We start from the raw sequence: 18,535 nt of genomic DNA, 5'->3' as shown, positions 1-18,535 counted from the left end.
AGGTGATGCATTTTGGAAGGTCGAATTTGAAAGCTGAGTACAGGATTAAGGATAGGATTCTTGGCAGTGTGGAGGAACAGTGTGCAGGTACATAGATCCCTTAAAATGGCCACCCAAGTGGACAGGGTTGTTAAGAAAGCATATGGTGTTTTGGCTTTCATTAACAGGGGGATTGAGTTTAAGAGTTGTGAGATCTTGTTGCAGCTCTACAAAACTTTGGTTAGACCGCAATTGGAATACTGAGTCCAGTTCTGTTCGCCCTATTATAGGAAAGATGTGGATGCTTTGGAGAGGGTTCAGAGGAGGTTTACCAGGATGCTGCCTGGACTGGAGGGCTTATCTTATGAAGAGAGGTTTACTGAGTTCGGACTTTGTTCATTGGAGAAAAGGAGGAGGAAAGGGGACCTAATTGAGGTATACAAGATAATGAGAGGCATAGATAGAGTCGATAGCCAGAGACTATTTCCCAGGGCAGAAATGGGGTCATAGTTTTAAGCTGGTTGGAGGAAAGTATAGAGGGGATGTCAGAGGCGGGTTCTTTACACAGAGAGTTGTGAGAGCATGGAATGCGTTGCCAGCAGCAGTTGTGGAAGCAAGGTCATTGGGGACATTTAAGAGACTGCCGGACATGCATATGGTCACAGAAATTTGAGGGTGCATACATGAGGATCAATGGTCAGCACAACATCGTGGGCTGAAGGGCCTGTTCTGTGCTGTACTGTTCTATGTTCTATGTTTTCCAGCAATTTCTGTTTTTGTTTCTGATTTACAGCATCTGCAGTTTTTTTTTTCAGTTGAAGGTGGAGGACATGGTGCCAATCAAGCAGTTTGAATTGTCCTGGATGGTGTCAAGCTTCTTGAGTGTTGACGTGACAGCACTCATCCAGGTAAGTAGAAAGTATTCCCGATTTGCCCCTTGTCCATGTTGGCTAGGCTTTGGGGAGACAGGTAGTGAGTTACTCACTGAAGAATTCCTGCTCTTGTAGCCAGAGTATTATTATGGCGAAAGAAATTCAGTCTCTGGTCAAGAGTAACTCTTAAAATGGTGAGGGAATCGGTGATGGGAATGTTTTACTTTATTCATTCATGGGATGAGGGCGTAGCTGGCTAGGCTAGCATTTATTTCCCAGAGGACAGTTGTGTGGGTCTGGAGTCACATGAGATGGGTTTTCTCGACAATTAATTCCTGGTCATTATTAAACTCTTAATTCCACTATCTGTCACGGTGGGATTCAAACCTGGGTCCCCAGAATGCTACCTGGGTCTCTCTAGTAACAGACCAATGATAACACCACTGGGTCATCACCATCCCATGAATGACATTGAAGAGTCATAGAGTCTTACAACATGGAAACAGACCCTTCAGTCCAACCAATCCACGCCAACCATGTTCCCAAACTAAACTAGCCCCAACATGTTGCCCTAAGTTGGTCGGAGATTCAGTGATGGGAATGACATTGATTGTCAAGGGACGATGGTTAGATTGAGTCTTGCTGGAAATGATCATTACCTTGCACTTGTGGGCCACCAATTAGTTGCCTGAATGTTGTCCAAGTCTTGCTGCATTTGGATATGGAATACTTCAGGTATCCGAGGTGGGTACCTGTAAAATATTACTGCAAATGAGCTACAGGGAGAGGCTGAATAGGCTGGGGCTGTTTTCCCTGGAGTGCTGGAGACTGAGTGGTGACCTTATAGAGGTTTGTAAAATCATGAGGAGCATGGATATGATACATTGACAAGGCATTTTCCCTGGGGTGGGGGAGGCCAGAACTAGAGGGCATTGGTTTAGGGTGAGAGGGGAAAATTTTAAAAAGGGATCTAAGGGGCAATTTTTTCGCACAGAGGATGTGCAAGTCTGGAATGAGCTGCCAGAGGAAATGGTGGACGCTAGCACAATTACAACATTTAAAAGGCATGTGGATGGGTTTGTGAATAGGAAGGGTTTAGAGGGATATGGGCCAAGTACTGGAAAATGGGACTAGTTTAGGTTAGGATATCTGGTTGGCATGGGCGAGTCTGACCGAAGGGTCTGTTTCCGTGCTATACATCTCTATGATTCTGTAATCCGGGTAGTCACTTTTTGATTTGTGGAATTATACTGGAAGTAGCAGATTTTGAATAATGCTTGTTATCCAATATAAAATGATATCCATAATAGATTACTGTGGATTTTGTAATGGATAGTATTCCTATGATGGGAGAAGGAATATACTGCTGATGAAATAATGTTTAACCTCTAGAGCTAATAAATGGAGGCTTGTGAGGGTAGTGTTGGTCAGACTGTCTGAAAGCTTAATAAAGCTGTCTTGTGATTGGTGACTCTGTTGTAATGCGATGTTAACCTTTAATACAAGCATTAAAGAATTTAAAGAACCAATTGGCTAATGAGTTGGGACAGATCCTGCAGAAATTGATAACGTAAAAAGCAGCAAGGATCTGCAAAGGAAAAGACATTTTAAATTGGGGCTTTCTGTAGAAACAGATGAACTGGTGTTAAATGGTACTGTCTGAGTGACAGACCTTTAGTTAAAAACTCCACTGGGTAGAACAGAAGGTACTGTATATACCATTGATTCAAGATGGCGCTGACACACCAACTCTTTGGAAGCTCTCTACAACAGACTTTATTCTCATAATTCTTACAATCGTTCTGCACTTTTAAACCTCCATTTTAAGTCTGTAAAAATTGCTAACAATCTTTGCAGCTGCAACTTTGTTTTCCTCACTCTGTTCTATCACCCTGTGATCTTTCAGTCTTTCTATGCTGTGTAGTACAGGCAAAACAAAACTTTTCACTGTACAGAGGTACATTTGACAATAATAAATCAAATCAATGCAACAGGAGTGAAACCATTGGTACAGTAACACAGTAATGGAACCTCTCTACAGTTTCATTTGGCGAAGTGGTTGGGGTCTTGGAAATAGGAGAATGGGGAGGGGGGAAACTTCGTGGTTGGGGGAGGGGCAAGTTTAAAGCCTATTCCCTTGTTATCTTATTGCAGGATTTGTTCCCCCTTCACCCCACCCTAATTTGACCTGAAGAAAGCAATACTTCAATATCAATGAGATATCTTTGCTACCTCCACTATTTATTTAACTTGAACAGTAAGACTGCTCAATAAGAGCCTGAACACCACCAGACTGGCATCTGCTCCAGAGATAAGACACCTGCTTGGGTGCTGCAAAACTGGAATAAAATGCTGGAAACACTCAGCAGGACAGGCAGCCTCTGTGGGAGGAGAAAGGCCACATTCTCTCTGGGTTTTAGGGTGAAACATTCGTTGAGTGTTTCTGCTCCGGGGAACGCTGATAACTAGAGGATTGTGAGTAATTGCAGACATAGGCTGTGCACCCGTTCCTTCTCGTCAGGCGTGGCCACCGTGCTCTTTACTGTTCTGAGTCAGAATTGTTAACCACAAAACCGGGAATGCAAAAAAAAAACTTGCTCACATTCTTTGCAAAGGCGAGCTGGCTTCTGGCAATCAGTATAAAGCTGGTGCATTCAGATGCTGTTAACTAGTACTCTGTCTCCAGGCTGCTAGTTTCTTCTCTCTCATCAGGTAAATGATCTTTTTTCATAGTTCAACTCGCTAATTGAGTCAATTTGTTGTATTGAAGTTAGATTTTGTGACGAGGCTGATAATTTATAAAAATACATATCAATGCACTATTGGGGTAGGGGCCTTGCCGCTTGTAGGCAGTCGGTTCCTGCTTTTTAAAGTTGGAATAATCTCCATATGTCTCTAATATATGCAATTTTTTCCCTGTCACTCTTCAAACTGGAGACTGTGGTCATTTCTTTGTTAAATTCAGAGTGTTGGCCAAATAACAGGATAGCATTTGAAACGTGCCTTATGGTTATCAGTGGTCTTTGTTTAAATGTCTCCTGTGCAATGACAGAGGAGCCGCTAGCTTTTCTGGGTGTTTAATTGGAGAAACAGATTTATTTCCAATATCAATAAATGTAACTTACGATTTGTTTGGGTTGGTTCCGGGAAATACTTTAGTTTGGTGCCTCTGACTGACTTTTTCATTGTAGTGCCTTCAAATATCTTTGTAGCAATTCACCAGGCTTGCTTCCATTTATAAAGCTTGCAATCATTTTATTGGTTTTCAGTCTCACTGACGCTGGAAAAAATGTATACACAGTGATCGAAAGTTTGATCTCCCTCTGTCACAAAGTTTTTGGAAAAGAAACTTCGAAGCACTTTGTGCATTTGTTTTCCCTGCTCTGATGCTGTTACCATCGTTTCTGATTGACTCAGTTCCACTTAAAAGATCTTCTCAAAGCTTTGATGTAGAAATTATTTAAAACACATGTCCCCATCTCAGTTGTTTGGTGTGAGCTAAAACCAACAACAACCCGATGCTTCCAAAGCAATTTCTTCATGCCATTTTCAGAAATGCAAGCATCTCCAGGAATTTTCCACCAATTTCAGTTTTACGTGTAAACACGTGTAAACAACAGATTAAATGTAAAAGTGTCAACACAATCTGCTGATGTGAAAGGCGCTATATAGAGTCATAGAGATGTACAGAATGGAAACAGACCCTTCGGTCCAACCCGTCCATGCCGCCCAGATATCCCATATGAATGCAAGATATTTATTTTCTAGGACAATAACCCTTTGTTACACAAAGTTTGCCAGTGAGTAACTTTGAGATCTTTAGAACACTGGCTTTGATTTGGACACATTAATGGACTTTTACACTTCAGAGCCAAATGTAAAATGATTGTCTTAAAAGCATCTAGCACTACATTTCTGCTCTTTGTGTAACCTTTTTAAAAATATATATGTAGAGACTCTTTATTTAAATGTGCCCCATCAGCAGCAGACCGTTGGGAATTCTCTTTCTGGCAAATCCCTGGTGATCTGGGAATCCTGCTTATTCTTTAACTGTTGGCAAGTTCTCAAAAGACTGATTTTGTTAACTTGCTCTATCCCTGGAGGAAAGCAGTAGCAGATGAAATAGTAAATCTCACCGCTGTCAGTCTGTCACAGTCTGGATTAAAAATCACACAACACCAGGTTATAGTCCAACAGGTTTAATTGGAAGCACATTAGCTTTCGGAGCGATGCTCCTTCATCAGGTGATAGTGGAGGGCTCGATGTTACGATCACCTCCACTATCACCTGATGAAGGAGCGTCGCTCCGAAAGCTAATGTGCTTCCAATTAAACCTGTTGGACTATAACCTGGTGTTGTGTGATTTTTTTTTTAAACTTTGTACACCCCAGTCTAACACCAGCATCTCCAAATCATGACACTCTGGATTGATATCCCTCTCGGTTACAATGTGTCACATACAATGCAATTCCCAGGGGCTAGTGTGGATTTAATATGTGAGCTTAACAATCAGAGTGTGCAATAGGCTACCAATCACAAGGAGTAGCTGCCATAGGACCACTGAAGGGGAATCTATCTAAACATTTGGAAGAGGAACAAGTGCAAGGATATATCACTGAGACAAAGAAAGGTGAGTGGAGGCATGTAGGAAATACCATCACAGTGGACCCATTGGGCTGAATGGCCTGCTCTGAATTGTAAGATGGATGCAGGAGTGGGCTTCACTTCTCTTTAGTGCTTTAAAAAGACTGGCTCAAATGATATCTGAAACTGACTGACCGTCTGAAGCAACCACATTTACATGTGATGTATCTCCAAAGTTCCTTTAATGATCATGAAAACATTAAAAATTTAACATATATCTTAACATTGCATCAAGTTAACCATCATCATATTTCTTTTTCAGGAAGAACCATCAAAATAAACTAACTCAAGGAAGTCCATAGAAGGTATGGACCATATTTATTGTGCATGGGTATGATGCCAGCCTCAGTAAAATTGAAAGCCTTGTAAAGAATGTTAGTAACGCTAACTTAATAATCACAAATTTCCCCATGCCCTCCATGTGCCCTCTAACTTCCCCACCTAACAAATCAGTTCTCTGTTTTTTTTAATAAATGACTTGGATGGGTAAGTGGAAGGGTGGGTTAGTAAGTTTGCCGATGACGCGAAGGTTGGTGGAGCTGTGGATAGTGTGGAGGGCTGTTGGAGGTTGCAACGGGACATTGACAGGATGCAGTACTGGGCTGATGTGGCAGATAGAGTTCAACCTGGAAAAGTGTGAAGTGATTCACTTTAGAAAGTTGAATTTGAATGCATTATACAGGGTTAAAGGCAGGACTCTTGGCAGTGTGGAGGAACAGAGGAATTTTGGGGTCCATGTCCATAGATCCCTCAAAGTTGCCACCCCGGTTGATAGCGTTGTTAAGAAGGTGAATGGTGTGTTAGCAGCCCGATTGAATTTAAGAGCCACGAGGTTGTGCTGCAGCTCTATAGAGCCCTGGTTAGACCACACTTGGAATATTGTGTTAACCTCTCGTCACCTCATTATGTGGAAGCTTTAAAGAGGGTGCAGGGGAGATTTACTGGAGCTAAGAAGGATGCGAGGCGACTTGATAGAGGTGTAAACGATGATGAGAGGCATAGGTAGAGTGGGTAGTCAGAGACATTTTTCCCATGGTGCAAATGTCTGTCACAAGATAATTTTAAGGTGATCAGAGGAAGGTTTAGGGGAGATGTCAAAAGTTGGTTCTTTATACAGAGTGGTGGGTGTGTGGAATGCACTGCCAGCAGTGGTAGTAGAGTCTATACGCTAGGGACATTTAAGCGACCCTTGGAAAGGCAAATGGAAAATAGTATAATGAAGGGTATGTAGGTTAGACTGATTTTAGAGTAGGATAAAAAGTCGGCACAACATCGTGAGTCGAAGGGCCTTTACTGTACTGTACTGTTCTATGTTCTAACCTTCCTCTCTTGAGCAGTTTGTGTTGAGATGTAAGACATTGGATGATGGTGGTCTTCTAGTGCCATACCCAGTGGATAGGTTACAGATTTGAGCTTGACATAGGACTGTCAGTGTTAATATTTGACTATAAGATCCTCCACACTGACCCATATTGATGGGAACAGTGGATGCATACTAAAGAACTTCGGTTGACTAAGAATTGACAAGAAGAGAGTATCGATACTTTGGAAGACAGGCACTGTTCTGATGAAAAGGAATGGATTACTGACCTCACTTTCTCTTTACTGGTATGGTCTGACCTGTGGAGCATTTCCAACCATTTTCTGTTTTGTTTCCAACTACCAGTATTTACACTATTGTTCTACAGTATAAGTGCATTTTCAGCCTCACAATTAAATCAAATAATGTGATGGCTTAATGGTATTATCGCTGTACTGTTGATCCAGCAGCCCAGCTAATGGTCTGGGGATCTGGGTTTGAAATGTGCCATGGCAGATGGTGGAATATGAATTCCAAAATAATCTGGAATTAAGAGTCTAATGGTAGTCATGAATGGTTAATTGCTGGGGGAAAAAACCCATCTGGTTCACTAATGTCTTGTGGGGAAGGAAACAGCCATCCTTACCTGGTCTGGCCTCCATGTGACTCCAGACCCAGCAAAATTCTCATCCCATGAATGATTAATAAAAAAAAAAGTTTGTGAGAGGGTTAAAATTTTCAACAAAGAAGGGTGACGTCTGTATTTGCTGGCAATCTCTGTCGATCAGGTTATCCATTCTGTTTTTCCATCCAGCTGTAGAATGCTCACTCTTTGTAACTTTCCTTCATTACTCTGACTCAGCCTGTGTCATTTTGTTCTAGCAAGTTTTGTTTCAAAATGTCTGAACCCACCTCCGGTGACTCAAACAGCAGGAGCTCATTGCCTTCCCACGTTGGTCGGAGAATCACCCCTTCCAGCATCTCCAATGCTGAAGAGAATGAGGTTAATGACTTTGAGTACTTTGGACTCAGACCAAGAGGACAACCCAACCTGGAAGGTACCAGATAAATCTCTTTTAGACGTTTCTGATATAACTTACAGTTGTGGGTGTTATCAAAATGAATAACTCTTCGAACAGCTGCCAAAAGGTGATGAAATTTTATAAATGGGATAGACATTTTGTGCAAGTTACATGCATTGCCAAAAGTCCTTATGGCCATTAAAAAGCAGTGGAAACCTATCGACATTGTGAAATGTCATTATACCAGGGGAGTCATTGATTAAATGATCAACTCTGTGATATAATTAAGATAACAGCAAGTTCATGTTCAGTTACAGTTATAGTGCAAATTGAAACTGTAGGTCTCCATATCTATGATTGATAGGTTTAGTAATTTGAAGAATCTCTGCTTCATCCAGCTATGCGCTGACCTGAAATCAATTTCAAACCTCACCTTGCAAATGTCATTCTGTTCAGTCGAAATTTGCCATTTCCTGCTGCTGTGGAACTTAAATCAGCACTTTGAAAAAAAAAGGTTATTTATCCAATTCGCTGATGGGCATTATCATCTTCACTTGTCTCTAGATTAAAGAAGGGAAGATCAACAGCCTGGTTAACAATGAATAAAATAATTCTGTTCAGCTGTGAGTTAAGGGAGTATGTCATTTATACCATTACTCTTAGCCTTGACATACTGCTGCAGAATAAGTGGATGTCATTATATTCTAAATGCTATGTACTTCTATATAGTTCTTCTTTATAGACATAATCAGCAAATGGTACAGAATATTGAAGGGTGCTTTTACACATACTCTGGGGTCAGTAAGACCTTATATTCAACTGGGAGTCACTAATATAGTGCGATCCAGCTGTGAAATTCTGAAAAGTTGCATAAACAACCTTCCAGTGGTAACTTGGTGATCCAATTAATCAAATGATCACATCACAGATTTTAATTTAGAATGTCCTTTTTTTTTTGAAATTCAGTGCAAGTAAAGGAGACAAAAGTAAGAAGGTCTATTTACTGTCTGTGTTAAGACCACACAGTTAAAAATCACATGACATCAGGTTTATTTGAAAGTATGAGCTCTCGGAACGCTGCCCCTTTAGCGCTCTGAAAGTTTGAACTTTAAAATAAACCTGTTGGACTATAACCTGGTGTTGTGTGATTTTGAACTTTATCCACCCCAGTCCAACACTGGCACCTCCACAAATAGACCACACAGGTATGTTTTTGAGCGATGGCTTTATGCCAGCTGTGATCTGCAGACACAGGTTCCATTCACCATGGCACCAAACAAAGGAGAGACTGGGAAATGAGTAGAGAAGACCCCACACATGAAGTCATCAAGAGATAGTAGACATATCCACTACTTCATCTGGACTATGTCAGTATCTCACACCCGGGGGCTGACATTGCTACTCTCACGGGGACATTTTAGCTGAGGTGGGCAAAGGGAGGGCATAGGTCCTACATGCATTCCTAGGGCCTACCTGCCCAACTTTTGTCCTGTTGTAATTTTGCAAGCAGTGGGTTGAAGGTGAGCACCAGGCATGAAGTCTCTCAGATTTCACTTCCTCGAGCTGCTGATGGGTAAGGGGCAGTTGGGGAGGGTGTGGTGGGGAGGGGGACATAGGTCTTTTATAACTGTCAAGATCTAATCCCATCTTAATCTCTCCACACCTGTGCTATTGATACCTTCCCCATTACCTTGGTGTCAGGCTCCATCAATTGCCATTGAGGACTGGATACAGCCCTTGCTATGACTGCCACTGGTGAGCTGCTGACCATTTGATTGGCTGCCGTTTGATTGGCTGGATGCTCTCTGATATCTTTCCCGATTCATCCCTTGCCATAAGGAATTCAGTGCAACATAGACCCATTATGACCCATTACAGCAACATTCTCTTGTGAATTAATTGATGGAAACCATTCATTTTCTTTGCATATAATTCTTATCTTTGTAATAATTTGATATTACAAGCAAAGATAGTGAAGTAGTTCTTAGAGAAATGAGATAAATTGTACATATCAGGCTTTAAGACCGACCCCATTGTGACCCCTCATGTAGGGAATGATTTAGGTTGGAACCTGATATTTGTCTGTTCCCTAAAATACTCTTGACTCAGATTCACAATGTTATATAACCATTTAGATTTCTCTGATTTTTATTCTCTAAAATGCTTGCCTGTGGGAATCTGTGGCTTCCAGATAAAACTAATAATTTGATTTAGGCTGACACTCCTGTATAGTATAGAGGGAGTGCTGTCTTTCAGAGGAGATGTTGAACTAAGCCGCTGTTAACTCCACGTGAGATGGATGCTATTTTGAAGAAGACCAAGTGAATTATTCCTGGCCATTTCTTATCTTTCGATCAATCTCACAAACATATTTATAGTCACCGTTGCATTGCTGTTGATGAGAGTTTACTGTGTGCGAAATGGCTGCGGAATTACCTACATCATGACAGTGATTGCTCTGATTCTAAAGCATACAATTTGTAGGATCATCGAATCCTACAGAGTGGAAGCAGGTAATTTGGCTCATCAAATCCACACCAACCCTTAAAGAGTCTCACTCAGACCCATCCTTGTATCCTCTCCCTGTAATCTTGAGTAATTCATGTCGCCTGCACAACTCTAGATGCTATGGGCATTATAGCATGGCCAATCCACCTAACTTGCACATCAGAGTCATAGAGATGTGTGACATGGAAACAGACCCTTCGATCCAACTCGTCCATGCTGACCAGATATTCTAAATTAACCTATTCCCATTTGCCAGAATCTGGACCATATCCCTCTTAAACCCTTCCTATTCATGTACCCATCCAGATGCCTTTTAAATGTTGCAATTGTACCAGCCTCCACCACTTCCTCTGGCAGCTAATTCCATAAACGCACCACCCTCTGTGTGAAAAAGTTGCCCCTTAGGTCACTTTTAAATTTTTCCCCTCTCACCCTAAACCTCTGCCCTGTACTTCTGTAATTGTACCAAACTCCACCACCTCCTCTGATAGTTCATTCCCATTTAAATCTTTTAGCCCCCTCACCTTAAACCTAAGCCCTCTGGTTTTGGACTCCCATACCCTGGGGAAAGGTTCTTGATTATTCACCCTATCCATACCCCTCGTAGAACTATAGAATCCCTACAGTGTGGAAGTGGGCCATTTATCTCATCAAGTCCACACCAAACCTCTGAAGGGCATCCAACCCACCGACCCTATCCTTATAATCCTGCATTTCCCATGGCCAGTCCATCAGGCCTGGACACTGGGTGATTTAGCATCATCAATCCACCTAATTTACATATTTTTGGATTGTGATAGGAAACCTACGCAGGATGAATATAGAGACTCCACACACAGTCCCCCGAAAATAGAATCAAACTCAGGTCCCTGGTGCTGTGTGGCAGCAGTACTAGCCACTGAGCCACCGTGCCACCAATTGGCCCTAAAGTAATTTGAGACTGTGTCTCAAATCTTTCTGATGCATCACAAGATTATAAGATGCAAAGTCGCCATAGTAACTGTTTGTTTTTTACTGAGAGATGACTGGTGGTGTTTGAACCCGAGAGTCCCCACATCTCCAGTGAGGGGGAAACGTTGAGAAGTGGGGTCCTTTGTGATAACCCCAGGAATGTGAGAATTGAGCCCATACTGTTGGTGCTACTTTCCATTAGCAAAGCAGCCAACTGGAGCTGACCTCCTAAGTCCCAAGTTTATATTGGAAATCTGTAAATTGTTCACAATGATTCTACATATCACTTGCAGTTTGTCTTGAAACAAAAGTAAATTTCAGCAGACAGCTATGGGACATTGTTTGAATAGGTGGATTATATATAAATTAATAATGCATTTAAAAATCTTGCTTCTAAAAGCTTTCTTTGTCCCTTTTTTATTTATAAATGTGGATCTTAGACAGCTTTCATTACAAAATTCTGTCAACTTGTATGCTGTACTAAGTGCCCTCCTTATCAGCAGACTTGTTATAGGATTGTGTATTCACACTGTTGTGTCAACATGGGCAATTTCTATTAAAATGTGGATGTGGGAATTGATAGTAGAATCACAGAATCCCTACAGTGCTGAAAGAGGCCATTCGGCCCATCGAGTCTGCACCAATCCTCTGAAGAGTATCCCAACCAGAACTAGCTCCCTAGTCTATCCTTGTAACTCTGCATTTACCACAGCTAACCTACCTCATCTGAACATCCCTGAACACTAGACAATTTAGCATGGCCAGTCTATCTAACCTGCTCATCTTCGGACAGCAGGAGGAAAGCGGAGCACCCAGAGGAAACACACACACAGAATGCGCAACCTCCACACGGACAGTCACTCAAGGGTGGACACGAACCCAGGTCTGTGGTGCTGTGAGGTAGCAGTGCTAATCACTGAGCCACCATGCCACCTTTAGGAATGTGAAAATATAGACAGAATGCCTGGCTGTTTTAAGTATATCTGTGAAAATTAGTCTAATTATCACTCTAATTCCACTTCACCTGAAAAATATTTGATTTTGCCTTCTTGTGAACAGCACAACGGGAGATGCACTCCTATTATACAACTGGCAGAAAAGTGGAAAAAACTGTGGGTATTGGAAATTTAAAATGCTGTAAATATTCAGCAGGTCTGGCAGCATCTTGTAGAGGGAGAAACAAAGTTAACTTTCCAAGTTTGTGACCTGTCATCAGAGCTAGATACAACAGTACCCCTTTCTACAGTCATTCTTTTGGATGAAAGGACTTAGACCTGAAAAATTGACTTTTACCAACTTTATGGAGGGCCTAACATCAGCTGGAGAAGGGAGCAGCCGGGGGCATGTGGTTTATTTGGTTGCTGAATCTTTCATTCGCTTTTAAGCCTCACATCCATGCGCAGAGCCTCTTACACCACCAGGTACAATAGTAGCTCCGAGGGCAGGTTAGGTTAATGTTGCATTCTGCAGGTAAACCTCAAAAAATGTTTTGTTAAATCACAAACCAAGTGATCATAGAGAACGGCCTTTTGAGGAAAGCACTGAGGCCACATGAATTTCCTTCCCTACACCCAGCGCTCCCTGTGGCTTTAGAACCCTCTCCCCACACTGAGGGGCAGTCTCCAGTGGTTACCTCTGCCGAACGAATGCCTGGTAAAATGGCTCAGTCAATCCAGTGGCAGTGTCAATTTGAAATGATTCCCCTCCATTTTACCCTTCCTCCCTCCTCCAATCCTGCCTCCTTGTGGTCAGTATAATACCGCTTGTTAATTAACAGGGGAGGTGTTTGCCCAGTGGTCTTATCACTGGACTGTTAATCGAGAGACCGAGGTGATATTTTGAGGACAGTGTTCAAATCCCGCCATGGCAGATGGTGGAATTTGAATTCAATAAAAATCTGGAATGAAGAGTCTAATGATGGTCATGACTCCATTGTTGATGAATCAGGAAAAACCCATCTGATTCACTAATGTCCTTCAGGGAAGGAAATTGCCATCCACACGTATATGACTGCAGACCTACAGAAATATGGTTGACTCTAAACTGCCCTCTGGGCAATTAGGAATGGACAATAAATGCTGGCCCAGCCAGCGACACGCTTAGCCCATGACTTAATAAAAAATAAATTCTCTTTGTGTCCACTGATTCTGCCAGATCTGCTGTGTATTTGTAACCTCTTCTAATTTTATGTTTATATAAAAGGTAGATCAACCTATGGTGGTCAGAATGTCACACAGTTAGGTTTGCAACAGGACACAGTCAATTTACACTCTTCTGCTGTGTGACACTATTTACAGGGGCATATTGTTCATTGCTGCTTCCTGTTGGTAATTTAATATTTATTCCATACTTGAACATATTAACACAGCATTGTTATTTTGGGAAATAAGACACATTGACCAAACAAACTGTCAACTAAGCCGATAAGCAGAAATAAACTAGTTGAATTACTCCATCCTGAGATGTTTGCTCCAAATCCCAGCCTGCAGGCTGTAAAATGTCTAATCCTAAATGGACAACTTCTCTTGCAGTCAGATCGTTTTGTTTTTCAGTCGTTAAACTGCAGTAATTAACCCATGCCCAGTATGAAAATGACTTAGAACACTAAAACAATACAGTGCAGAACTTCGAGAAGTACAACATGGAAACAGACCCTTTGGTCCAATGCATCCATGCCATCCAGATATCCTAACCTAATCTAGTCCCACTTGCCAGCACTTGGTCCGTGTCCCTCCAAACCCTTCCTATTCATACACCCAACCAGATTCCTTTTAAATGTTGTAATTGTACCAGCCTCCACCACTTCCTCTGGCAGCTCATTCCATACCCGTACCACCCTCTGCGTGAAAACGTTGCTCCTTGGTTTACTTTTAACTCTTTCTCCTCTCACCCTAAACCTATGCTCTCTAGTTCTGGACTCCCCCACCCCAGGGAAAATACCTTGTCTGTTTATCCTATCCATGCCCCTCATGGTTTTATATAACTCTATAAGGTCACCCCTCAGCCTCCGACACAGCCCCAGCCTATTCGGCTGAGTAGCAAAGTTGAAATAGATGGCCAGCAGTCCTTCTGCCCTTAGCTTAAAATTAGGGTAAATAGTGATTGGAGCGAGAGGTTATAAGATTGAAAATGATACACAAGATCCTCTTTGGGATGACAGCAATCCACTGCCTGCTTATGGGAGGTTAGCGATGGACAATAAATGCTGATCCCTGCCTGTAAAGCCTACAAATATAAAAAGAAATGCAAGATGGCAGTTCATTTGCATGGAGCCTAATGGATTTTCTGTCATATATTTGATATTCCTGAAGCCTCAACAGGTGATTCCTGGGTGGTGAGCAGAAAATTGGCATGGAGGTCCCATTGTTGGAAGATCAGGTTGTCAGGGATGCCTTGAATAGACATAGCTCTTAAGAGAGTTGGTATGGGCTGAATAGCCTGCTTCCACACTGTACAGATTCTATGATAGCTGGCCCAATGCCTGCAAGAGGTGCAAGCCTGGAGTAGGGAGGCAGATGAAGTGAGTAGGGGATGGTCCTCTCTAGCTTTTTTCTGCAGGCCACTCAAACAAAACCTAAACAGAAAAGATGTTTGCATTGGCACATTTTACAGATCAAGAGTGTACGAGGCATGACTTAAAGAATAGCTAATGTAAAGTTGTACCCTCACTCCCGGAGATACTTCGACCATTGGGACAGGAATGTTGGTGTCGGGATGAACAATATCTAGCAATGTGCTGCCTCTTCACGGTTATGTGTTCTCCAGTTTGTTTCATGTTTTATTTCTTTCGGAACAGCACAGAGATGACACTACTTTCTAAGTGTGCAATAGATTTATTGACATAGCTTTAAAATATCTGTGCAATCATACCATGTCCACAATCATACTTATCCTAGCTCTCTCTTCTTGCACCGTCTGTAGTGTCTGTTTAATTTGCTCACAGAGTTCATGCATAGACTCAACCAATCAAGCACAATAAACATAAAACAATTGTGTGATCAAACACAGAACAATCAAACCATTGAACCTGACACTGATCCCATACCAGGTTGTGTGCAAGCAATTCCCTTATAAGTGAATGCCCTGAAACAGGAATGTAACAGATTCCTACATTCTCCAGCACAGCAAAACTCCACACCCAGTTTGTATTGGTGTTTGCCTTCTGCATGAGCTGCTGCACTTCTCTCTGTCTTTCTCTCTGTCTTTCTCTCTGTCTTTCTCTCTGTCTTTCTCTCTGTCTTTCTCTCTGTCTTTCTCTCTGTCTTTCTCTCCACACTCTCCCCCACTCTTCTCACTCTCCTCAAATCTCTTGATCACATTATTTCAAGCTCACAGTTAACCTTTTTAGTAATTTTGATGCAGGGCATGAATTTTCTTCACACTGCTCATGCTGTGTGAGCGAAACTTTTGTTAAAATGTATAAAATCGATTCCTACTGCACCTCTGGATAGCCTATGCCCACTCTTCCTTTCTGCAGCTGGGATTTACTCAGCTTCTCTAAAATACATCCTCCTGTTTTGCTGTAGATCTTTTCTCATTAATCTCCCTTCTATATCTCTCATTCTAGTCCTCTTTAAATACCGAGAACAATGTTACCACCTACTCTGTCCCACCTTTTTGTATCTTTATAGACTCCCATCATATAATCCTGTAATCTCCCCAGACTGTTGAAAATAGACTCAATAAATGTCATTTCGAGTTCTATAAATTGCCCACTGAAATTCAATACTTTTGAAAGGATGCAATCTGGCAGGAAATAAGTTGCAATTAGTGTTGAAATCCTCTCTGAATAAATAATGAAATAGTTTCAGGTAAAAATGGAATATTTTGTCACGATGAAAGAAATACATCAGAGCAGAAAGACTGTGCTTTAGGCCAGTGCCAACATTAGATGGAGGAGGACTGCATGTGTGGAATTTGAGCGTTTTGTTAGAATTCAACACTACAGTGCACCAGCCAGGGAACTAAGTGAATTGTGCCAATTGAACTGTCCCCTGATCAGTTCGGTCACGTCTCAGTTGGTGGGCAGCAGTATTCAGCTGGCTGGCTTCAGAGTTCAGGACTCTTACAACAGGTTGAATGCTAGGAAGATAAGCAGAACCTCTTGGAACCACTGATTAGACTCCAGCTGGAGAATTGTCACTCCTGCACATGTGCAGTAGCAACCTGGCAATCTTGCAGATGAGCAATCATGCGAACAAGAGATTTGGGGAGAAAGAGAGATGGAGATAGAGAGAGAGAAAGATAAAGAGAAGGCAAAGACCACACAGACTGGATGCGGAGTCTTGCTGTGCTGGGGAAGCTATCTTTAATGGTGTTGGGCTTTGTGAGCAGTCGCTCCATGAAATCAAACCCAAATTAGAATATTTTTGTCACTGTGAGATCTTACTTGAATCATGTAACACAGCAAGGGACCTAACAGGACCGTAAAAGCCCATCATTGAGAGGATCATTGCTGATCTGATTCTGGCTTTAACTCCACTGTGCTGGCCCCACCTACCCCAAAACTCTCAACTCCCTCATTAGCCAACAGTCTATGGCATATATTCAATGACCCAGCCTCCATGGTGTCTGAAGAAGAGAAATTCAAAGCACAATGACCTGCTGAAAGAAGAAACTCAGTCCGCTATCTCCATCTTAATTGGGAGCTACAAACCACTAGCTCTCAACTCCCTGATGAGAGGAAGCAGTTTCTCCATGTCAGCTCTGTGGAGTCTCTTCAGAAACATGCATCTTTGACAGTCAGTTCAAGTCAAGAAATTGCATGGAAAAACACAGCATGTCCGGCAGCGTCTGTGGAGAGAAAGCAGAGTTGATCTTTCGGGTCCAGTGACCCTACAGAACAGGGAGTGTTGTGGATGCTTTGGGGGAGTATTCTGACAACTGGAGAAGTGTTTGGTGGCACTTGTTTAGAAAATTAGGCTGGGAAGGATTCTCTCCAAAAGGTAGCTGGCGGTGGTTTTGAGAAAGCAGTGAAAGATCTGCCTGACATGCCCCCACCCCCAAGATAATCTACTGTAATGACTCAAAACTTCTCACTGAGGAAAAAAAAATAGGAAAAGAATCTGTCTTTGCCAGTAAAGTGAAATGGGTTCATTGCAAATCACCTTGAAATAGACCCTGTCTACTGTGGATTGCCAATTGGTCATGAGCCCGTATTCCATTGCTGATGAAGATCGATTTCACCCTGAGTTGAGGAGACGCTGATAGATGAGAGAATCTGTATTGGTTCTCTTCAATGAGAAGACCAAAGAGATGATTTGATAGTGCAATACTTTGAAGTATCTGGACAGAGAGAGCGAGAAATCACTCCCATTGGTGAAAGGTTCAAGGACCAGAAGACACTGTTTTATGGTAATTAGCAAAAATACCAAAAGAGAGATGAAGTAAATCTTGTTGAAGCAGCACATGGTTAGAATCTGAAATGTAAGGGTGGTTGGAAAGATGGTTTTCAGAAGGATTTCAATAAGTACCTTGAAGGAAGCAATTAGCAGAGCAGTTGGGGAAAGGGTGTGGGAGTGGAGCCGAGTTAAATTGTTCTTTCAAAGAGCTGGCAGGAGATCAGTGGGCTGAATGGCCTCCCTTCTGCAAGCATTCTATGATGCTCGAAGTTGAATGCAACAATTGACTGTTGGCTTCCTAGATATTTAAACTATGTAAATGCCTCTCACTTGTCACATATGGTAAAGAGCAGAAGAAAAGATTTGACTCCAGGGAAGTGGCATTAACTGAAAGACTGTAATTTGGCTGAAATTCAGTCCAGATCTAGATGCACGCTTGCAGCTGGTGGAATTGGAGTTAGAATATTATCTGCACTTTGAATATTCTGCCTGTCTGTTGTTCATATCTGTTGTAATGCAGATTTTCCCAGATGTTTGTGTTAATGTATGTTTAATCTCAAACCTGTAGTGAAAGGGACAGTTACCATATCCCAAAGCCCTGGGCAGTAACCTGACAAAGTCATTGCTCTGGTTTTAAAACTGATTGTGGGAAAAAAATGTGGTCACGTACATGAAAGTATGGAAGTACATTCAGGGCCCACGGGGATATCTTGCTCAAAGGCTGTACCCCTTACTCAGATAGTTTACATCATTTGTATGAGTTTTGCCAGACTTCAGGAAGCAAATACAATTCTGTTACTGTCAGCCATTCCAGATGTTCAAACATGTTCTGTGGTTAGTCACAGAGGTGTTGTAGATTGCTAGATTATTTACAGGAGATCGAATGCTTAAACTGTATTTGTACGTGCACAGTTGTAC

The 18,535-nt window shown here is 42.0% G+C and overlaps 1 protein-coding gene across 1 annotated transcript in view; it reads left to right on the top strand.

The window, feature by feature from the left end:
• Window positions 1-3,231: 3,231 nt before the first annotated feature.
• LOC122564275 (coagulation factor XIII A chain-like) overlaps window positions 3,232-18,535 on the top strand; it is a 100,582-nt gene continuing 85,278 nt past the window's right edge. The window contains exons 1-3 of the mRNA XM_043718950.1: window positions 3,232-3,563; window positions 5,758-5,800; window positions 7,678-7,853. Coding sequence (XP_043574885.1) covers window positions 7,694-7,853 — 160 coding nt within the window. The 5' untranslated portion in view covers window positions 3,232-3,563; window positions 5,758-5,800; window positions 7,678-7,693. The remainder of the gene's footprint in view (window positions 3,564-5,757; window positions 5,801-7,677; window positions 7,854-18,535) is intronic.

The sequence above is a fragment of the Chiloscyllium plagiosum genome, chromosome 29 (genome assembly GCF_004010195.1).
Source record: "Chiloscyllium plagiosum isolate BGI_BamShark_2017 chromosome 29, ASM401019v2, whole genome shotgun sequence".
NCBI classification, from domain to species: Eukaryota; Metazoa; Chordata; class Chondrichthyes; order Orectolobiformes; family Hemiscylliidae; genus Chiloscyllium; species Chiloscyllium plagiosum.
The sequence above is the reverse complement of the archived record's forward strand: the minus strand, read 5'-3'. Positions and strand labels throughout refer to the sequence as shown.